This window comes from Miniopterus schreibersii, assembly GCF_964146895.1.
Source record: "Miniopterus schreibersii genome assembly, chromosome: 10".
NCBI classification, from domain to species: Eukaryota; Metazoa; Chordata; class Mammalia; order Chiroptera; family Miniopteridae; genus Miniopterus; species Miniopterus schreibersii.
The window spans coordinates 38,675,898-38,699,843 of NC_138110.1; the positions used below are offsets into that span (position 1 = coordinate 38,675,898).

General features: G+C 38.7%; 2 protein-coding genes across 3 annotated transcripts in view; one reads left to right on the plus strand and one right to left on the minus strand.

The window, feature by feature from the left end:
- Positions 1-742: 742 nt before the first annotated feature.
- On the minus strand, positions 743-17,647 carry RIOK3 (RIO kinase 3). Its single transcript, XM_081149656.1, has 13 exons — positions 17,362-17,647; positions 12,897-13,012; positions 12,150-12,295; positions 11,948-12,055; positions 11,654-11,763; positions 10,354-10,497; positions 9,390-9,517; positions 6,184-6,381; positions 4,859-5,018; positions 3,431-3,511; positions 3,253-3,342; positions 2,306-2,413; positions 743-1,156 (listed from the first exon to the last, which is right to left on the minus strand). Exons 1-13 carry the CDS (start codon positions 17,422-17,424, stop codon positions 1,049-1,051), a joined length of 1,560 nt encoding a protein of 519 aa, XP_081005782.1. The 5' UTR covers positions 17,425-17,647; the 3' UTR covers positions 743-1,048.
- Positions 17,648-22,474: 4,827 nt separating this feature from the next.
- The window catches only part of TMEM241 (transmembrane protein 241), a 106,621-nt gene continuing 105,149 nt past the window's right edge, over positions 22,475-23,946 (plus strand). Inside the window, exon 1 of one of the 2 annotated variants that reach the window (XM_081149657.1) lies at positions 22,475-22,637. In XM_081149657.1, coding sequence (XP_081005783.1) covers positions 22,566-22,637 — 72 coding nt within the window. In that variant the 5' untranslated portion in view covers positions 22,475-22,565. The remainder of the gene's footprint in view (positions 22,638-23,946) is intronic. The other variant, XM_081149658.1, reaches the window with a different exon arrangement.

The window sequence follows — 23,946 nt, forward strand, 5'->3', positions numbered from 1 at the left end:
GGTACCCAACGTGTTTCACACCTAGTGTTTATCATTTGACTTGCTGTATTTCTCTCAAAATGAATGAATAAGTATATGTTTGAATGAAATGTAAACTGAACTTGTATCATTGACTTCATTAAAATGTGTCAAACAGGATTAAATCTTATATTCTGCCCTTCCAGATATTTAACATTTTTATTATAAATGCAGAGCAGCTGCACCATGAGTTACATTCTATCCATTTCACCTAAATATAGAAATGATGAGAGTTAATTTTTAAAAATTTGGATGGTTCTTACAAAGATATACATATACATATATATATATATATATACACACACACACATACACCCATATATATATATATATATATATATATATACACATATACATATATATATACACACACACAAATTTCAAAAACCTACAATGCCTTTTCTTGGATATAAACATGGGAAAGAATTCAGTTTATATTCACAATGTACCAATAAAAGTATTTTGCTTATGACTGTTTCCATCAGCCATTCTGAAACCAGATTTCCATTTATAACACCTACTAAAGGAAGATTATTTTCCTTTAGAATCATGGTCACAATCTGGAAAAAGAACTGAGAAGGGCTAATTTCAGGCCAATAAAATATTTGAGGAAAGATGAAACACAAAACAGGGAGGTGATCAGACCAAGTATGTTGTAATAAAAGCCTCCCTTGTAAACACTTCTATCCTTTCCTCCCATATCTGGAAATGTTACCTAAGTTTTTAAAAATTATCATCAAAACATTTTATACCACGAATCCTGTAAAATCAGGTTGATTCCAACAGATAACCTTTAGCTGTTAAAGAATTATATTATCCTGTTCATAAGATGAGAGGTAGTGACATTTTATTCTCTCAATGCCAAGCTAAAAATTCCACACATCTGGCATATGGGTTACAAGGGGGAAAATGCACAGAAGCACCATTGTACACTCCTCGTGTTCGGTATTTCAAGTCACCCATAACTTCGTTTGGCATTGGCAGCTGGCAATTACCGCTGTGTTAACACTGAAAGCTGTGGGTATTAGTGCTATTCATCACATGGAACTGGAGGACCTTCATCATCTTTCAAAAATGAAGCAGCTTTCCTTCCATTCTTCTGAACATGATCTTCATTCATTTTCTCCAAAGCTTCTATCTACAAAATGAATACCATTTAAAATTGAATGCATCTGTCAAAATCCTATTTCACAGAAACTATACTTCAGATTGAGCCAGTATGTTTACTCTCTTAAAACAAGGTCACTCCTAATGATGATGGCCTTGAATCAGAATGACAGTATGACACATATTAGTGTGTGTCACATACATATATTACAGCATAACACATGCATGTATGTTTTTGGTTTTTAATATATCTATATTGATCTCAGAGAGAGCAAAGGAGAGGGAGAGAGAGATAGAAACATCAATGATGAGAGAACCATTGATTGGCTGCAGCCCGCAACCTGGGCATGTACCCTGACCGGGAATCAAACCCTGACTGCCTGGATCCTAGGTCGATGCTCAACCGCTGAGCCACGCTCGGCCAGGCTATGTTTTTTATTTGACTATACTAGGAGGGTTAATATTTAGTTCTTTATCAAGCTAGCAAATGAAATCAAGATATGTCTTACTGTGTACTCTATAAAGCTTTCTGGGAACAGGAAAAAGGATTTCCCAGCATTTGTTCAACAATAGTAACACCTACTTAGCAACTATACTGAGCTAGAAGCTGGATTTACCATCTTTCTAGTACTTCTCTGGTCTTAGATCCAGCTTTCCAAATTCAAGTCATACAGAAGTTCTGGAACAGACTCCATAATAACTGTTTTCTGCTTTGGTATATTGTTGGGAATTATTTGCTGTTTCACTTTTTAGTTTTTGTTCAATTGTAAGAGACCTTCTCTGAGGGAGATTTTTTTTCTTTAGTTCTATATAGATCCATGTTATAATGACTGGGTATTTCTAAGAATGGCCACTAACTTTCTTTGTTCAGTTAAAAGCAGGGACCACATGTTACTAATTCTTGTTATCACTCAGAGTGTTCACCAGTTAACTTCATAAGATAGGGGAAATACAGTGTATTGGAAATGCGTTATTTGTCCATCTCAACCTCAAAGAAGAGTTTTTGCTATGTCTATCTTAGGGTTTAAGCCTAGAAAGGACCAAAAATGTTTCCAGAAAATACAAATCTCAAATTAATTCTGTTTTTGAGGGGAGGGGGGATAAAATTAGCTTTGAGTTTCAGTAATCTACGATAGCCAGTACTCCATTACCAGCAGGGTGAAAAAACAGCTAAGCTTACCTCAGCCAAGAAATCAGCTTCATTATCTGCTGAGATGTTTAAGCCTGAAACAGCATTGAAGAGCTCTCGTTCACTAAGGGCTTCCTTTACTCCTCCTTTCTGAAAAAACTAGTAAAAGAAATATAAGGACGTAAGTGATATTAGCAAGGTTCTCTAAAAACAGGAAATAGTATACTTGTAGGACACCACTGAATTCCTCCCACAATTTTTAAACCACAGGTTTCCCCACTTCCAGTTTAACTGTGCTCAGGTTCTACTTGTTCTCTGTCCTCTTACACATCTGTGCTGTCTTCTGAGTTAGTCAGTCTATAGCTGGATTAAGTTTACGCCTTCTAAAGCTGTAAAAATGAGTGGTTTATAAAACTGTTTGGCATTGCTTTGAATGTGTAGATTCAAAGTATTCACTAAATCTAATAAAATTGTCAAGCAGGCATAGAACTTATTTCCAATATGAAGTTATTCTATCATTCAGAAAGAACACTACTATCTGAATCTATTGCTAACAATTAATTTCCTTTAGAAATAGCAAACAAATGTGACCCAACTCTGTGACTGCTAAGTTTTACCTTTCCTGATCTGTTTACTTTGCCTCACAGAAACACTGATCAGACACTGTACCAGTATGACTAGTGTCCTTTCAATGGTAATAACAATGACAGTAAACATGCAGACTTACTACATGCAAGCCTCTCTTTAAGCATTGTGCATGTATTAAATGTCTACTGGACTGTTTAAATATTTGGAGCCAAGATAAAAATTTACTCTATTGGAACTATAATTCAATGGCCCAAATGTGAGGCATATAACCAAATTCTTGCTGAAAATAAAATGACAAATTGATCTTTATATCTTTATCATGAAGGCAGCCAGTAACCAATCCCTAGAAGTGAGAAAAATACATGAATCTCTTATATTCCATTAAAAAAAGTATTAGTTTACATGCCTACCTGTGAGACATTCCTACAGTCACGGAACAAGAACTCCAGGCCATGAGGATGGGTTGGTTCTACAGACTGACTGACATCGATCAACCAAACCTATTTAAATATAGATTATACAGTGATTTACCTTCAGTAATTTCCATCAAGTCATTTAATCTGGACATTAACAAAATATGCTCCTCACCTTCCCAGCATGCCACAGCATGTTATATTCACTGAGGTCAGCATGTACGAGCGTGCATTCATTATATAACTGCTGCATCAACTGTGAGAAGATAAGGCAGACATTTAGGAAATGAAATAACAATACTAATTTACCAATACAACTAAAATGTCTATGCTCACCAATAGTATCCAGAAAAATCAAGACTAAGTTAGAGCTTACTTCTTCTTTGTAGTCTAGGACGGCTTTCTTTTTTTAAGGCGGGGTCATGAAACAGTGAGACAATGGAGGGGATGAGTGTGTGACACTCTACTTCCTTGTCCATGTGATAACAATGAGGTCAGGAGGCCAAGGGGCAGACCTGGATTCCACATGAGTAAGAGAGCAGCCATGTGCATGGTCACTAACCAGGAGGATACTTAGGCTTACCCTTCATAAAAGAGCAAGTGGCTCACTGAGACCTCTATGGGATGTATACAATTCCAAGGTTAAAAAGTACTTCCTACCAGACATAGTACGAAAGAGATATTCTTATAAATTATGTGGCATTATATGTTCATTATCAATGGTGAGCCCTAACCTTATAGTAGAAATCAGTGTTAAGGCTTTGCTTCCCAGCCTTAATATAATTCAAATAGGAAAAGTACATTACTACTTCATCTCTTTGCCAGCCAGAAAAAAAAAAAAAAAGCAGCCAGAAAAGTAATTTGATTTTCCTTCGAATGTTGTCCTATTGGAGGCAAAGTAAGTTGGATTTCCCTAACTATATCTTAAAAAATTAACTTGTATAACACTTTTATATTCATATGAACTGATGAATGCCATGAGCTCCATGCAGAGACTGTATAAAAAGCATATGTTTCTCCACTATTCAGTTAATACAGAAAAATAACAATATTGGAGGCATTTTCTTAAGCTAGTAGGACCTCAGATTGAATTCAGTTGCTGTCCCGAAGCATAGCTTCCTCAAGATTCCTGACAAGTGCTTTCCAACTCTAACACCTGCACGGATGGAGAAACCACTCCCTACCATCTTTAGTTTCCAGCTGCACTTTATAATGAGTCCAAATCTGCTTCCTTTGAATTTCCCAACAAGGAAAGGTAATTTCTTTGCAGTTAGAGCATTATCATTCAAAAAACATAAAAACCAATTAGGCACTACATCTCTTAAATGTAGTAATGTCAAAATAAAGTTTTGTGAATAATAGCTTCATGCTTCTGTCACTGATGCTACAATGGAGCCTTCACTTGCTTCAAAGTCTATTTCTCTAAAACGACTCAAGACACACACATAGTGGTATAAAGATAACTCGTCAATGTTAACATTCTTTCACAAACTTCAGTTTGTCATTATATCACCATAAAATAGTACTATCTTAGGAAACTTTTAAAATTTAGAAGAAATATTTTTAAAGTTGGTGTGCAAATGTTTTCAAAGGCACAACTTACGTGAAGAGTTTGATAGTAGGCTTCTTTCATTTCTTCACTACTGAGCTTTACTTCTTTCAATTTAGGGGCTGGAACTTGATCATGACCAATAAAAGACATAACTAAAATGTGTTTCTTGAGTAGCACAACTGCTGGACAAGGAATTCCAGCTTTCTGCATTCTATACAGAAAGAAATGATCAAGAATGTAAAGATCAGGAGAAAATGTTTTACTCATTCAAAATATATCTATCAAGGGCCTGCAATGAGCTGGCATATTTTACCCTGTAGATGTGGGAATGCACATGGAATGGTGGAAATGACAAGACAGGTGAGGAGATGATTACAGTGCAATGTGGTCCGTGCACTGGCAGAAATGGGGATAGGAGCTATGGGAGCACACAACATCAAGGAAAACTGGGCAAATGGGAATTAGCCAGATTAAGACAGTGTGAGGAAATGCTGGTCTAAGGTTGGAAGCAGCTTGTAGAAATGCAAAGAGGTGTTCAAGAGCACAATCCATTTGGGGAAAGTATATAAATCAACACAGAGGGATTCTGAATAGGAAGAAGGGCAATGTGGGTTGAGGCTACAGAGAGAGGTAGGCTCTGCATCACAAAAGGGCTTTGAACTTTACACTAAAGACTACAGGGGCTGTTGAAGAATTTTAAGAAAGGCAGAGGTGAGATCTCAGTAATACAGAAGAAACTGGAGGCCAGCAATATCTCTTAGGAAATTATTCTATATTTAGTCCTATTAAGTAGAAGAATTTTATAACTAATAAATATGAATATTACATTTGAAAGCAAACATCTTTAGAAAAAAATAAACTAAAATTAAGCTTTCAGTAAGAATACAATATGAGGTTCATTAATGAGAAAGATTATTACTAAGTTACTTGGCTGATAAAACAGATTCCTTGATAAATTCTGCTTAGAGAATTGAGAAACAATAATAAATTAAAGCAAAATGCAATTTGACTGGTAAGACTCCACCCCCACCAAATTAACAAACATTACATGTAATAAACATTTTCTGAAACAAAAAAAGGGAAATCATTTTTTATACTAATCCTAATTGGGAGACGAAAAAAGATAGCATTTAGATATATGACAAAATATCTTAGGCAGAAAATGGCTTCATTTATCCTGAAAATATGAATTCATACTTATATGTATGGAAATGTTTTTTATATAAAGCCTCATCAAACACCAGAATTTCAAGGCCTTCCATAATTTCTGCAAATGAATTAAAAAGAAAGCATAGATTTTTTTTGCCTGGCTTAAACAGGCCTAATACAAAAAGGTAATTACTCAAGATTACTTCTAGCACCATGATTTTCTTTACCTGGTGAGATTGTGCATTTCTTTTTCTGCCCACATTCGGATGATCTTACGTGGATTTAGTTTACTGAAGCGATCTTTAAACCTGAAATCATCTTTAATATATTTGTCACGGTTCTTAAACTCATTAAGGGTTGTTTTAAATACCTTGATGGCACATTCTGTAGGTATAAATTTACAATATTCCTTCTCATCTTCCATGCTAAATGGAAGAAAAAAAATTAAGTCAGTATAAGTTGCGAGCTCACAAGTAAAACAATTTCAAAATAAAGATTCTGTGACACATGGATAGATCTACTTTCTCTAAACATGACTAGCAAGAATCTTGCTCTGTTCTCTATTCCTGTCCCACACTACAAAGTCTCACTTATACAGCTGCACTCTATTACATAATTATCTTTTATTGACCATAACAATTCTTACTGTAATGTTTTCCTCTTGGCTGTATCATAAGCTCTTTGAGTAGAAAACGTGTTACACTTTATGCCCTGAAAAATCTAGCACAAGTACCTATTCAATTAATTGTTGATTACAAGGTCAACCTGAGAGTAATAGAAACCAGAACAATTCTGTGGTAAGCAGAATTCTAAAATGGCCCCCAAGATCCAAAGATCCCAGCCCCAGGTATACACACTCTGAATAATCCCCTTCCCTTGAGTGTAGGTGGCATAGCCACTCGCTTCATTAGGTTACATTATATGGCAAAGGTGATGGCCTAGTCATTCCCAGGATTACATTCCGTTAAGACTCAAGTCTTAGCTGAATGAAGGAGAGATTCTCCTACTGCCTTTGAAGAAGTCACCTTCTATGTGAAAGGGCTACACAATCAGGAACTGCAGGGGCCTTTAGAAGCTGAGAGCAGCCCCCACCTGATAGCCAGCAATAAAGTAGAGACCTCAGTCCCATAGCTGCAAGGAACTGCACTGTACCAAGGGAACAGGACCCAAGTTCCAGAAAGGATTACAGCCTAGCTTATAGCCCTGTGAGACCCTGAGCAGAGCCCAGATAAGCCATGCCTGCCCAAACTTCTGATCAACTAAAACTATGAGATACTAAATGAGTGTTGCTTTTAAGCTGCTAAGACTGTGGTAATTTATTATGTAGCAGAGAAAACTAATATAAACTTTTAAAAGTATTTACTCCCAGCTGTAGAAAACAAAATGCTTTCTAGTTTTGCTAACTTACAAGTACAATAAAACCTCAATATAATGGACTAATTCAGGCAAGGGGGTGTCCGTTAAAGCTGAAAGTCTGTTACATAATAAAGTAGGTTTTCCGAATGCATGCATATAGTCTTTGCCCCAGCAATTTCAGTGTTAGGAATTTGGCTTAAGGATATATTGGCAAAAGCACACGAAGGTAGATATACAAGGATACTCATATATATTCACACAATGGTATGTACAACCATAAAAATGGGGTAATGTAAGCCAGTAATATAGAAGGATCTAAGATATAGTACAGGAAAACTAAGATCCTGAATATAAGAGTATAATCTTTTTTATATTAAGAAAATAAGGAATAGATGCATACAAATTTCTGGAAGATTAGAGTAAAAATTGTTAATAGTAGTTATCTTTAGAGAAAAGATCTATGGGGCTAGAGTTGGTAAGATGAAGAATACTTTTCATTTTAATCCTTTCTGTGAACTTTTTAATTTCTACCACAAGTAATCTTTCATTTTAAATAATTTGTGCATGGTCTTAGGGTACCCTCAAATAAATTTGGAAAGAGGGCAACAAAGCTTGAAGAAAGAAAGAAATTTTTATTAAGATTACCATATACCAGGTATAGTCAAGTACCCTCATTTATCCCCACAAAAATCCTATGAGGCAAAGGTCATTTTATAAATGAGGGTTAGTAACTTGCTCCAGATCATATAGCTTGAAAAATGTTAAACTATTGTATCCTAACATTCATTTTTACCCTTTTCTTTTTGGAACTTAACAGTGTAATTTGATATACAATTATATGTGTATATCTCATCTAGAAAGGGAGACTAAATAGTTAGGAAAACCTGCCCTGGCAAGGTAGCTCAGTTGATTAGAACGTTGTCCCGATACGGCAATTTTGTGGGTTCAATCCCTGGTCAGGGCACATACAAGAATCAACCAATGAATGCATAAGTAAGTGAAACAACAAATTGATATCTCTCTCCCTTGCCCCCTCCCCCGCTAAAATCAATAACAAAAATTAAAAAAAGAAAAGAAAACCTGAGGTAAGGACTTGATCAATAATTGTTTAAATCATCTTAAGTACATAGTAAATAACTTTCTAAACCTAAAAAAACTAGAATAACTTTGTAATCTATTTTAACATTTTTGTTTGTAAACAACATTAAGGTAAAGGGATAGCTGAGCTAGTAAGCCTTGCTGTAATTTTGACAGTAAATAACCAGATGATTTCATATTCCTGGCATGTTCTCTAAACAAGCTCCACTTTTAAAAAAACATTTCTCTTCCTTGTGCAGTTCTTTATTCATCGAAGCCCTTGTAATAAAAGTGAAGTGGGTAAGATCTAAACAGCATAAGACCTCTAACATGTTTTCTTAAATAATGTAAGCATTACTGAAAGCTGGTATTTCTTTTTTCCTTAAATATGTTTTTATTGCCTTGAGAGAAAGGAAGGGAGAGGGAGAGAGAGAGAGAGAAACATCAATGATGAGAGTTACTAATCAGATGCCTCCTGCATGTCCCCCTACTGGGGATCAAGCCTGAAACTAGGCATGTTCCCTGACCGGGAATCGAACTTTAACCTCCTGGTTCATAGGTTGACACTCAACCACTGAGCCATGCCAGCCAAGCCAGAAAGATGGTATTTCTTAAAGTAAGAATCAGAGTTGCAAGGGGAAGACCCCACCTCTCAAAACCCATGCAAAAATGTTTAGACAAACACAGGTTCAAATTTTGCTCTGCTACTTATAGCTGCCTATATGATACAGTATGATTACAATAAAGTAGAAAGTATATGCACAGAAAAAAAGACTAAAGGAGTCTACACAAAATTAATGGTTATCACCCGATGGTGGGATTAAGATGAGTATGTTTTTCTTTCTACATCCTTATAGTGTCCAGATTTTCAGTAATAATACTTTTTAAATTATTTTGCTTTCCATGCCGCATTAACTTTAATTTTGTAAAAACCCACTCATATTGGGGAGAAGGGGCTAAACTTTTACTGACATGATGGTATTGTATTTTGCTCATTTACCTCCCTCCATATGCATGAAAGACAACAGATTCCTTTCCTGTACTAATGCAGCCAGTGATTGTCTCCAACATTCCAGAGTTGACCATTTTATACATAAGTAAACGTGTCTTAGGATCAACTGCTTTTTCCTGCAAGAGATAAAGCACTATAAATGAAAATGTTTATCATATAACACTTTCTGAGCCATTTCTAATATCAAACATTCAAAATATATACTTTTTAAAACCTTTATTACTTACTTATAACAAACAGACTCTTAAGAGTAGCCTCAAGCCCAGCCAGTGTTGCTCAGTGGTTGAGCACTGACCCATGAACCAGGAGGTCACGGTTTGATTCCAGGTCAGGGCACATGCTGGGGTTGCAGGCTCAATCCCCAGTAGGGGGCATGCAGAGGCAGCCGATCAATGATTCTCTCATCATTGGTGTTTCTCTCTCTCTGTCTCTCTAATCAATTTTTTTAAAAATAAATATAATTTTTAAAAATAAATACTTAAAAAAAAGAGTAGCGTCAAGATACAATTCATTCCTGTAACTTTAACTCTGTCTTTGTAGATGAATATATAAAAGAATTATTAGAAGTCAGACATTAGTTTAGTCAAAATCTTTTTTATCTCCATAGTTTAAACAGTTCTCCCAGTGTACTTATAATTAGTTTATTTTTCTAAAGGTTTAAAAATTATTTTCATGATATTTGACAGTCTTCATTCATATAAAACATCAGAGACTTGTAAATTATTACAAATGTCAAATTTCTTTAAAATCTTAGAACATTAATATGCAATATAAACTATACAGTTCAAATTATGACCACTAAAATACTAGTTTTAAATAAGTGATTAATAACCATTACATTAAATCTGAAAAGTCTAATAAGCAAAACAAGTTGGGTTTTATTTACACCTTTGATTTGAAAAACCAATCTCATAAAAAAAAATCAAACAGAAAAAAATGTAAGATTACTTACTGCAGTAGAATGTTCTTTTTTCTCATGGAGGCGGGCGCTTCGACGTTCTTCTGAGTAGGCATGTTGTTTTAAAGCATTGAAAACGTGGTTTGATAGTTTTAAATCCATTCCAATTCCATCTCCTACTTGAAATCCTGGTGCAAACTGCCAAAAAGAAGAAGAATTATTAGCATCTGAATACTTTAAAATGGGGCCAGTAAAAACAAAAAATGAGATCAGTCTTTACTTGAAATAGGTTTCCTACTCAATAAATGATCAGGCTATGAAAGCGGAACCCATAGGTATTACAGAGAAAAAAATAAAATGACTCTCTAATAAACCCAACAGAAAGGAGAGCAAGGCTGTTTAAAAAACTACAACCCAAAGGAGGAGGTTAATTTTATTCTATGCACAGAAAACATCCAATCACATCTAAAAACATTTCAGCATATACTTTGTACCTTGCTTTTACATCAAAGGACACGTTATATTTTGAAGACTACACCAAATCTTACCAAAGAAATATAATTTCATAATTAATTATTTCTGAGGAGTGGGTTAGTATAGCAAGCTATGCCAACACCATGACAATTATGTTTAAAGTTAAATTAATTAAAACAAAAAATTTAGTTCTCAATTACAACATCCAAATTTCAATTATCAAATATGGCTAATATTAGATAGTATAGATATAAAACATTTCTACTACCACAGAAAGTGCTATTAGACGGGGCTGTTCTAAAGTCAGATCTGGACTGTTTTTAGAATTAATAGGTCTTCTTAACAAGTATTTGTGTCCTCAGATCTAAATGTTTTATATTAACCAAAGTATTTATGAAAGAGGAAAAATGATATTTTTTCCCTTTTCCTGTTTTTTTAGAGTTACATTTTATTTCTGACTTTTCAGGGGAAGTTCAGGCATAAGATAAAAAATGTAAAAAGTATAAAAGGGGATATAGTAGAAAGTATTTCTTGCTCCCATTCTTATCCCCAAATCACCAGTGTTATCTGTTCTTGGGTAGGAGTGCTATTTTATGAAAAATAATATGCTGAAAAATAAATACTACTTTCCTAAGATCTTCTTAATTTTAGAATCAATACAAACTATTTTTCTTAATATTGTAGAATTTTATTCTGCAGTACATTGTATTCTCATTAGTGGCTAAGAGTTTTCAATGATATTGCCACATTATAATCTAAAACATCTTTAGAAAGGACAAAAGCTATTTTTAGAAATTTAAGATATTGTATTTAGAATCCCATGGTTTTAACTTATTCCAATAAAATTCTCAACTCAGAGATAATACTTTCTGTAACTTACATTTTCCATTCTGGCTGTATTCTTTCTCCCACATACTACTTCATCATGTTTGGTGGTGATGTCTCTTCCTTTTCCAATAAAACCCTTTTTGGGAGTAGGAACTGGTTTTGCTAAAGGCAATTAAGACAAGCGTAAAAATAGCAAAGACTAAATTGCTGAATTCAGTATTGTCTGAAAAGATACCTGAATCTAACAGTAAATCACCAAACTCGACTCAAAGATAAATATAAAATGTAAGGATTCATTGGAAAACTTAAGTCTTCCTATGTCCCCATCAAATAAAAGCATTGATACCTGGTCTATAGGGATCATCACGAGTATCCTGCCAGTCAACTTCATCTTCAGAGCTATCACTGTCTTCATAAGGATGTACTTTTCGATAATTTTCAAAGGAAATGGAAACTTAAAAGGCAAAAAGAGTTTGAAGACTTATTTAGGAGCACTTCACAAGCATTTTCTACCACCCAATGCAGTTGTTACAATGAGGTCATAGTACCTTTGCTATCTCCATTGAATTTTTTTTCTTCACGCCTAAGCTGTGCATCATATTCTCTGTCAAATTCCATCTGTAACATCTGAGCCAGCATTAGGTCGCTGGAAGTATCAGTGTTTTCTCCAGTAATAAATGGTCCTTCAGCAACACTATTCAAAATAAGGCAATACAAACTAATATACTGTGCTTATGTAAATAGATGCTACCAATTATGAGAGTAGGATGTGCTTTTTCATTGTTAAAAATTGTACTAAAGAAACAATAGGGACAATCTTTACCAAAGCACCTCTCCTGCCCAGCCACCCTCTAATTAATGGCAGAAACCTGTGAGAGCACCAACTAGGACTAAGAATGCTCTGAGAGAAAGCTAAAGGGTATATAATAAAATCCACACTAAGACCCAGAATTCATTTGTTCTGATCAAAAGAGAGATAATATCTATACAAAAAAAATAAACTGCAGACATTTGATTAAGACATTATTTGACAATTTGGAGACCATCAGGTTCAACTGTTGCAATAACTAAACCCCAGAGAAACAGAGTGGTTTGCCCAAAGTAATACTGAAAACTCATCACAGAATCAGGACCAAATCTCAAATATCAATGGACTCCCAGTATGGTGCTTTTTCTACACACTGCTTTTCTAAATGTATTTCTTAATTATTTGTGATGACAATCACTGATCAAACCCTAAAATTTTGTTATAATAAGCTGCTAGTCAAAATAGATTCTTTCTGAATTTTACTTACACAACTTTAGGAAAAGTGGCAGCTTCTTCTTCTAATTGCAACTCTTTAGCCAACTGTTCACTCATTACATCAGCCAAAGAACAAGATACTGTATTTTGAGGGGTAGCCCATGGACACTATTAAAAAAGAAAAAGGACAATTCAATTAATAATAATGAATACCTCCCAAACTTGGAAATAAAGCTATATTTTGAGAATTAAACTAGTTAAATCAACCCAAAGTAAAAATATCTCCCAGTTCAAATAACTAGTTAAATCAACCCAAAGTAAAAATATCTCCCAGTTCAAATCGGTGTGTCCTTTTTAGTTGTTCCAAGTCCATGCTCACCAAGCAATCTTCTACTTATAATTTAGCTTCCCATGTAAAATCTCTTATAGGAATAGACTCTATCAACTGCACAATTCAAGCCCACTTGGAAGTTATACTTCATTCTAATTTAAGCAGTAAGTCTTCTACATGTAAAAAGTGTGTCAGTCTCTCTCAAGACATCCTGGGATATCCTAAAACAAAATAATGACAAACAATAAAAACTCTATTTCTGAACTTCAGAAGTTGAAAAATAGTCTTGAAACAATATCACTATAGCAGCGATATTCTGTGAGACTCTTCTTAGGTGGCTAACCAGTCAGCCTTCCTCAGTAACATCACTATCTCGGCCTTCTTGAAATACAAACTGTGGGGATATTTCACAATTCTTAATATTTGAGGGAACAAGCTTTACTTAGCAGCAGCAAGTGATTACATTTAGTAGTCTAGTGATTAGGACCATCCATATTGAATAAGATGTCTAGATATCTCCTGAACTTGCCCAGCTCCCCTTCCAAGATCCTACACCTCGTTATCACCCTCCCATCACCAAGCTACTGTAAGAGCCTCCTAACTAATCTTTCTGCTTCCAGCACTTCATTTCCAGTCAGCACACCACAACACAACAGTTTTTCTAAAATGCAGATTTGATTGATCCAGTTTCCTTACTTAAAGCTCTTTCATTGTTTTAATGTTTCTCACTGTCTTTAGGATAAAGTCCAAACTCATTCCTTAACTACTACTGAGTATCTAAATTAGAACATAGCACATGATATGCTTTAGCCAGACAAAACTGTTTAATCAAGTTTAGCCAGTAAAGGATCTCTAGCTGGCCTAAGGGCTTGTTGGCGTGACTCTGAGGACAACTGGGCAACTGACCCTTGTTCAGGTTCCATAGCACTGAGGGTCAGGAATTTACTTCGTTCAGGCTGTTAGGGTGGAACACTTCAGGGTAATAAATGACAGCTATGCCTACGTGAATCAGAATCAAGTTTTATCTAGTCTCACCCTGAGACTGATGAGATGTACCCAGTTCTCAGCACATACCTATACTAGCCTATTGCAGAACTGACCTGGTGATAACAGGGAGGCTTCCTCAAGGTCTTGTGTGACTCTCCTGGTGAGGAGTTTGAGATCTGGAATCTTGAATCTCTCAGTAATCTAGAGAATATAGCTAATCTTTTGGCCACATGACTTTGCTGACTTCTTCCTAAACCCTCTAGGGTCGAAGACATAATGCTGCCTAGAAATGCTTAGTCTGATCAGTTTCAAAGTCCAGGTTCCAAAAGGCAAATAAGTGTATTCTCTAACTCAGAATTCTCAATCACATTTTGCAATGACTAATAGTAAAATAAAAGACATAATTCACTATATTTGAGTCACGTGGCTAAATATACATAACTTATATGGATTAAAGTCACACAACAATTGAGCAGATGCAGTATCATCCCTATTTTAAAGATTTAGAAACTGAGACACAGGAAAGTTTTTTGTTTTTTTTTTTCAATAGAAGTGCTGAAATTTGAATGAAGGCAGTAGGACTTAAGAGACTACCCTCTTAGTATTTTGCTATACTGCTTCCCTAATCATCTTGTCTTGGGATATGAGAAGCAAACTGCTGTACTGCCTGCAATCTAAAATACAAATTCCTCAGCAATAAATGTTCTTCAAAACTTGACCTAATTTAACTTTACAGTATCAATTACCCTCATTACCCTACGCTTAAGCAACACTTAATTATATGCCAAATGTGGCATACTTTCACACCTTCACACATGCTTTTTCTTCTTTATCCCTTTCCCCCAATTAAATTACACCTCCTCCGTTAGGCTGTCTCAATTTCTATCCATTCCTTTGTGTTTCCATACCACTGGGTACTGTGTGAGCAGGACCACTCACTGTATTAGTTAATGCATCAACCACAACACAGCAAGCAATAGCCCCTTGAAAGGCAGGGTGTTTTCATTATCAGAGCCCAGCAAAGAGCTTCAGACATAAAGAGGAACTCAAGCATTTACTCAATATGTGCCAAAAGGAAACCTAGGTATGTGCTCTGACCAGAAATTGAATCCACAGCCTTTTGGTATATGGGACAATGCTCCAACCAACTGAACCACCCAGCTAGGGCTCAGCTGTCTTCTATTGAATCAGACATTAAAAAGACTTGCAAAAATGTAAAACAATATTACTCTCTTCACTAATTTTTTTTTGTTTTGGAAAAAATTTTAAATATAAACATGTTATTTTTTATTAACATTATGACTGTGAAATCACTTAATAAACATTTTTTGATTTTGCAGTTTATAGGACAAATATCAATAGCAAAAACCAATATAAACGAAAGTTCTCTGGGGTCCTCAATGATTTTTAAGAATGCAAAGAAGTTTCGACTGAAAAGTTGAGAATCAGTGGCCTTTAACATTCTATCCATTTTTCAAGACCTTCCCCAAAACTCTACCTCCTCCATGTACACTTCCATAATCACTTGTTTTCCCAGAAGTTAGAGAAGGAAAGGATTAAGTAAAACTTGCAGCATCTTGCCCTGGTGGTGTGGTTAGAGCTTCAGCCCTCTGGCCCATGGGTTCAATTGCACGTCAAAGGCACGTACCTGGGTTGTAGGTTTGACCCCCAGCCTCGGGTGGGGATGCATGCAGGAGGCAACCAATCTATGTGTTCTATGTTTCTGTCTCTCTCCCCCTCCCTCCCTCTGTCTGTTCCTTCCAATCTCTCCAACAGTCAACGGAAAAAATATCCTCAGGTGAGGATTAACAAAACAAAAAAAAAACAACAAAAAACTTGCAGCAGATCCTAATTTTTTTTGCCTGTGAAATGCTATCTTCCCAATGGAATATCCATAAACCCAGGGTGGTTTTTGTTGTTGAATGATAAAAATAAAATTTGATGATGTATACTTAAATAAAAATATGACTGATATCAAGCACTTCGTTATTGAATTAGTTTTGTAAGTAAAATTTGTTCTAAGGTTAGGTAATCGAGCAAAGTATGTCTCATTTGACATTTTTACAAACCACTGTAGATGCTTAACTGGAGGAATTTAACATGTAAAAGTACATATTCATTAGTATCTGCCTACTGACTTTGCCCTTTTATGTCTACTGATCTTGGACTTGAAAACAAGGTGTTAGTAGAAAAAAAATACACAATAACATGTAGGTGTAACCACAATTGCCAACGGAATACCTTAGATTCTCCCGACAATTGTATGAGAACTCCATAAAATTAATTTTACTTTTACTTAGTAGCTAATTATTTCCCCCTTTTTCTGTTAAGACCTCACCTGAAGATCCAGTAAGGTTAACAAGTGACCCTTTCCACGAAAAACAAGTTCTATGTTGGCATATGAAGAACAATTATAAAGCTAAAAAAGTTGGATTCCTTAACAACTTTAATTTGAGGAACACAGAATCCCAATTGAAGCACTCTTATTTTCAAGCAAACCCTCAATAAAGTGGCAGAAGAATCTTTTCATCCTTCTAGTGAAAGTACCATGAAAAGGAGCAGCCTGAAATCCAGAAACCAAATGTGAAGTGTGACATATACGTAATAGTCGGCCATTATAGGAAAAAGCTTAAATGTTACCGCCGAGGCCGATAAGAATTCATAACCGTTTTACACTATGTCGAGTACACTTCAGTATTAGCCTGTGGAGAAAAGGTGACCCTGGGCTTATCTTCTAGTATTTAAAAAACAAGAAATTGCCTAAGTAGTATAACCATACTTGTGAAATGAAGGAATCACCTTTCTGTCGGGCTTCCTGCGTTACTGGGCTGACTCACTTGACCCGTGAAAAACAAGCCCGTGCAGTTTTCCCTAAAACGTCACTGCCTTAGAGACAGTAAGCGAGTCCCGCCCACAAATGTGCTACAAAGTTTTAGAGAGCAAGGGGCAGACCTAGAGAAAGACCCCAAGTCTCCGGCAGCCTGAGCCCCCTCCCCGCCTGCCCGAGCCCCCTCCCCGCCTCTTCCACTCCCACCCCGGCCGTCCCGCCCCGCTCCGCTTTCCGAGGTCGCCGGGATCTCGCCCAGAACTTCCCAGGTCGCCTGCGGAGCCGCCTCGGCGCCTGCCACCCTCTCCGGGCTCTCCGACACGACCAGCGCAGGTGACCAAGGTAGGTGTATTTGCCCCGACCGAAACTCACCTTGTTGGGGCCCCAGGCCGCTGCCGGCCCGGGTTCGGGCGATGATACTCCGACCAGATCCATGTAGGGGAAGAAGACAGCACCGAGGACAGAGCAGAGAGATGACAGGACCGGGAAGCAGCCTCTGCCGGGGAGACAGGAGGCGGAGCAGGGGCGACGGGGTGCTGGTGCTGGTACTGGTGCTGGTGCCGGAGCTGAGGTGACAGATGGCGGCGGCGTCCGCCGCCGCGTCCGGAATTAGACCTCTTCTCTTCCGCCCCGTCCGCTGGGACCGTCGCTTCCGATTGGCCAGCGCCCCGGGCTCCGCCTTAAGTCACCTCTGCCCGCCCCGGAGGGCCGCACTTCCGGCCGCTCCTCCGGGCGCCCGCTGCTGGGCGGGGCAGAGGCCGGGTGGGGCTCGTCCGGCCGGGGCTCTGCTCCGTCCCCCCACCGCCTTTCCCTTCCGTCGTTCTTGACTCGGCCAGACAGCCGCTGGAACTACTTATCGGAATTAGACCGCGTGGACTATAAATAAACAAGCAAACAAAGCGCTCCCTCTCCGTTATTTTCCGGGTTCACTCTAAACTGGGATGGAATGGAAGACAAAGTGGCAGGCTTGTACAGCCGAGGGAGACTGAGGAAGACGATCGGATATTGTTAATTCCGTTTTTCATTAGGAGGCGGGGCATGGAACGTGGAAATTTGTAAAATGTGTTATATAACGTTGAGCATAAATAGGACTGCCTAATAAAAATTTTGATTCGGTATTTTGTAGAGAGAGTCTCATACAGTGACCGGGTAAAAATAGCTAAGCATTACATTTCACTTATATATTCATGCACTGTTCAAAGTACTGGATTAACTCCTCAGTCCTCAGAATACTCCTGAGAGGTAGATTCTGTCGTTTATCTTAATTTTACCAATAATGAAACTGAGGCACAGGGAGGTAAAGTAATTTGCTCCAGGTCATACAGCAAATAAGTAGTCACCCGAAGCAACTATCCCTGGAAAAGTGGCGCGGGATGGCACCTGCGTCACTCAGAGCTAAGCAGACACTGGCCTTGGATCTCCCCCTGTTCTGCCCCAGCTCCGTGCGCCCCGTTTGAGGGCAGAGACTCGAGGTGGGCTGTCCCCCTTTCCCACCTCTTTCCGGAATCCTGTGCCCTTCGAAGGGGATGGGAGTGAGGGTCGGAGCCCCTTACAGGAAACTGTGATGTTTTATTGATTATGTTTTTTACATTTTTGGGTCTGGAGACTGGATCTAAGACTGTATGCTAACTATTCAAACCATCTAAAAATACGTCCTGAGTAACAGTGCTTCCCTTAAATTGCAGTTCTGAGCCAGAATCCCATGTTTGACATCCCTGGGATACTGACCTTGGCGATTTCCATCAGCATACCATCCTTGCCTCCTTCCCATTCCTGGTCAGAACATGTTCTGAAACTTCCAAAAACTCCAAACTAAAACAAGGCAAAACTACAGCTGTATACTAGGATACAGACTAGTGCTTGGCAGATGTCTATGTTTGTGAATGCATGTGGGAACTGTATTCCCTCTTAGTGTTTAAAGGATTACAATTAGTGTTCAAAGGTATAAATAATGAGGACAGATGGTTGTAACCAGAAATTAAATGGGACCTCTCTCTTCTGGGTAAGAAAGAAACAGGAGAGCAGATCAAACAAGAGAAGTTACTGGAGTTTCCTGCTATTTTTTGTTTGTTTTGTTGGGTTTTTGCCATATGTATTTTAAATTTTATTTTTCAATTACAGTTGACATACAATATTACATTACAGTTGTACAACATAATGATTAGACATTTATATACCTTACAAAGTGACTCCCTGATAACTCTAGTACCCATGTGACACCATTCATAGTTATTACAGTGTTACTGACTATATTATATTCCCTGTGCCATACTTTACACCCCTGTGACTGTTTTTATAAATGGCAATTTGTACTTGGAACCTCCTACTAGATAAGCCAAGAATTTCTAAAAAAGATTGAAAGGAAAAGAGCAGATTAGAAAGAAAGGCTGAAATGCACTGCTTGACAAAAATGTGCCAATGAGGGGCCTTTTGGGAGACATACCAGAAAAGGACAAGAAGTTCAAAATAGAACTAAGAATCTAGATCTTCATTTAGATCATTTACTCAACAAATTTTATTGAATGCTTCCTTAAGTGCCTAACATTGGAGTTTTAAATATGAATAAAAATAGATGCCAGTCCTCAAGGACCTTGAAATCATAAACACAAGTACAATGAAGTTTTAAGTGTTAAAGATGCTATGATAGAAGCACATGGAAATGTAAAGAAGGGAAAGGTCAGATCTACCCAGATATTCAGAGTAGGTTCATTAAAATAGATGACACTGACCTCAGTCTTTCAAGATGAGCAGGCATCAGTGAGATGGGCTGTAGGGTAAGGGGAGTTGTATACAGCATGCATTGGAAAGGGGCAAATGGTTTGGCATGGGCAAACCAAGTAAAAGGTTAGTTTGGAGAATGCAGGTGAGGGTCAGGTCCAAGAGATTTTAATGCAAAGGATTTCAGAGTTTAGACAATAAAGAACCAGGAATAGGTTTTAAATGGGGAAAATAATGTTTTCAGATTTGCTTACTAGAAAGATAATTCTGACAGCTCTGTGAAGGGTGAATTGAAGGGTGTGGCTGGAGACTGAAAACTTGCGAGATGATTGACGATGAGGGTTACCTGAACTTCCATTGACTTCTTTCCTTCCTTCCTTCCTTCCTTCCTTCCTTCCTTCCTTCCTTCCTTCCTTCCATCCATCCTCCCTCCCTCCCTCCTCCTAACCTGAGAATATTTTTTCCATTGCTTTTCAGAGCGAGTAGAAGGGAGAGAGAGAGAAAAACAACAACAACATTGATGTGAGAGAGACACATCGATTGGCTGCCTCCCACACTCCCCCTGACTGGGCCCGGATAGAGCCTGCAATCAAGGTACATTCCCTTGGATGGAATTGGACCCGGGACCCTTCAGTCCACGGGCCGGCACTCTAACCACTCAGCCAAACTGGCTAGGGCCATTGACATTCTTTAAATGTGTTAATACTTTCAGTCTAATTTCAAGTTTCAGAAACTTAAAATTTCTTTAAGGTGACTTGAATATTCCAACCATCTTCAAGGTTGTGTTTTTGGATTTTGGTGCCTGATGTTAGTTGTACTAAGTTGGGGTAGACCAGAATGGGAGGTAAGGCATCTCAGTGTAGACCAAGGAGCTGACGTAAGTTCTGCTTTCAATTGGTTGACTGGGTAGATGGTGGTGTCTGAGGATCTGGTTTGGAGGAAAGATGAAGATAATCTTAATTTTGGATATGTTACATTTAAGTAACATGTGGAACATAGCAGCTATCAAAATTTGTAAATACACATTTATTTGCCTATTCTTTTTTCTCTGTGAGAGCAGGAAACATGTTTATTTTGCTCACTGTGGTAATCAATGCCTAACATGGTGTCTGACATATAATAGGCACTCAGTAAATATTTGTGAATAAATAAACTGAATGGATGCAGTTGAAAATGGCTAGTAGGCAGCTTGGCATTTATGAGAAAAAAATAGGGGCTGAAATAGAAATTTAATAGTCACCATCATAGCTACCATTTATTGAATGCTTACTATGTTGAACCAAACACTTCAAATATATTTGCTCATTCAACTCTTAAGACAATTATAAGAGGTATTGCTAGCCCCCATTTTATAGATCAGGAAACTGAAATTTGGAGAGCTCAATGTCACACATAATAAATTATATACTTTATACTGTTCATGGAAGGAAATGGAAATGGTGATGTCTTTTAGGGAGTTAAGGGACAAGAAATTTTGATAAAATTGAAGTAAAGAAATTCAGTGGGAGAAATAACATAATGGAGTTAAAGAGCTGAGAGAGAATGTGCTAAGTGTTGGTGAGGATGTGGAGAAATTAGAACCCTTGTACATAGCCAGTGAAAATGTAAAATAGTGCAGCTGCTGTGGAAAACAGTTAGTGGTTCCTCAAAAAGTTAAACATAGAATTACCATATGATCCAGCAATTCCACTCCTAGGTATATTCCCAAGAGAACTGAAAACAGGTATTCAAACAAATACAAGTGCCTGAATGTTCATAGAGCCACTATTCACAATACCCCAAAGATGGAAACAACCCCAATGTCCATCAGTGAATAATGGTATATGCCTATAATGGAATATTATACAGCCACAAAAAGCAATTGTTGTGGATTGAATCCTGTCCCCCTCAAATTCATATATTGAAATCCCAAACCCCAGTACCTCACAATGTTACATTGTTTGGAGATAAGGTCTTTAAAGAGGTGTCTAAAGTAAATGAATTAGAATGGGACCCTAATCCAATACGACTGGTATCCTTACAAGAAGAGAAAGAGATGCTAGGGGCATGCATGTGCACAGAGGGACAACCATGTGAAGAGGCAGCAAGAGGCCAGCCATCTGCAAGTCAAGGACAGAGGCCTCAGAGGAAACTAATCCCATCAGCACCTTGATCTTGGACTTTCAGCCTCCAGAACCCTGAGACAATACATTTCATGACCCCATAAAGAAACTCATGCCCCTTAGCAGTCACTCTCCATTCCTCTCACCCTCTCCTCCCAGTCCCTGGCAACCACTACTCTATCTTCTGTCAATAGAAGGATCTATAGGTTTGCCTATTCTGGGTATTTCATATAAATGGAATCATACAACATGTTAGAGTTAGCTTTTTGTGTGTCATTTGCATTAGTAATATAGACTCAATGTAGAACACTGGGAAAATCCAGTAAACCCCAAAGAACGTTTTAGTCCCACAGTATAGAGATAGCTATGAACGTTTTTCTTTAAATGTACCGGGATGTCCTTAACTGTTCTGTAAACTGCTTTTCCCCCTTCTTCCATTTCCTGCTTATTTTTACTACTGCTGGGGGGGGGGGGGGTTCCTTCTCTGCAGGAGGTCGCAGCCCTGACGGACCAGGTTCCCCTCCCGAGTCGCCCCCGGGCCGGGTGCCGCCCCGCCCACCTCCGCTAGACCCCGCCCCCTCCGCTAGACCCCGCCCACAGTGCCCGGCTTCCTTAAGAGCCGGAGCCGGGGGCGGGGGGCGGCCCCTCGCCGATTGGCGGAGCTCGGAGCCACGTGGCGGCCCAGGCGGCGGCGGCGGCGTCCGGCGGCGTCCTGGGGGTCCCGCGGGGTTCCGGGGCAGGGCCGCAAGTTGACAGATGTGCATGAGGAGGTGCCTGGTCGGCCTCACCTTTTGCACCAGCTACCTGGCTTTTTACCTCACGAACAAGGTGAGGGGGACGGGCGCGGGGAAGCGAGGATTCTACGGGGGGGATTTGAGCCCATACTGTAGGTGGAACAAATGCTGCCTCCAGCTTTTTCTCTGATTTTTTTCCCCTCCTGGGGATGGAGAAGAAATCGACACTCGGCGGGATGCGCTGTGAGAGAGAGCATTTGTTGGACTGTATACTGCCCCGTTTCCTGTCCTGTAAAACATCTGTCCATCTCCTGGGAAGCCCGATTTTTTTGACTGGCCAATTCGCAGGAACTTAATTTTGGGCAGTGTGGACTGCTTTTAAGGGAAAGGAAGGCTTTGGCTCCAACCCCTCGGGGGAGGAAGAATAGGGGAAGAAATCGGACCCATCCTACCTCCTTTTCTGAACATGCCCCAGCCCCGCAGGATTCCAGAGGGCTTTAAATAGAAGAGATCAGTCCATCTCCATCTCCACCTCACACCGCTGATTCCCAAACCAATTTATAGATCTAGAGCCATCCCTGGCACTTCCAGTATATTCAAGAGGTTTTTGTGGATTTAAAAAAAAAAAAAATGTAAACTGAATTTGTCTAAAGTAATGTCATGATCTCTTTTTATGAAGAGCCGGAAAAGCAGGAGCAGCATGTTTTTGTTTTCTTAGTAGGGGGAAGCTGGCCTTGGGTTTGGTACATGCAGGGAAAGGTTGGCCAGGGTGGGCACTCTGGGCTGGACACTAGCCAAAGTGGTGATACAGGCGCAGGACCACCTTTCCCAATATAGGGTCTCTACTGCTCCCTCTACCCCGCCACTCCCCTACCCCCCACCCCCCAAACCCTCTTGCTCTCTGGAAAGAACCATTAACAAACAGCATTTCCTTATACTGTCTTTCTTAGTACGAGTGAATTCAGTAAATTCAGAGGATGCTACTGAAGGCCCGTTCCCCTGTCCAGTTCATTTTTAGTTATGGTGATGGGCATTTAAGGATCCATCAATACCTCCTTGCTGGGAGGCAGAGATGGGTTTGCATCCTGGGTCCACTTACTTGGCCTTTGGGATTTTAATCTCTCTGAACCTAAATATTTTAAATTTAAAATGGGTTTGAAAAGTCCCCTTCATAGGGTTGTCAGAAGGATTAATCAAAATGATGTTTGTGCCCGGCCAGGTGTGGCTCAGCGGTTGAGCATCGACCTAGGATCCAGGTGCTCAGGGTTCGATTCTTGGTCAAGGCATGTGCCCAGGTTGCAGGCTTGATCCCCAGTCAGGGGTGTGCAGGAGGCGGCCGATCAATGACTCTCTCATCATTGACGTTTCTGTCTGTCTGTCTCTCTCCTTTCCTCTCTCTGAAA

What these genes read in the sequence shown, in the direction of transcription:
- RIOK3 (XM_081149656.1), bottom strand. Translation starts at nt 17,424, where the DNA reads ATGGATCTGGTCGGAGTATCATCGCCCGAACCCGGGCCGGCAGCGGCC. An exon ending in ATACAGCCAGAATGGAAAAT is followed by an intron (nt 10,498 to 11,653) that starts GTAAGTTACAGA and finishes TCTTTTTGGCAG; the next exon opens with TTTGCACCAGGATTTCAAGT. An exon ending in TTTCATGCATATGGAGGGAG is followed by an intron (nt 6,382 to 9,389) that starts GTAAATGAGCAA and finishes TCTTCCATTTAG; the next exon opens with CATGGAAGATGAGAAGGAAT.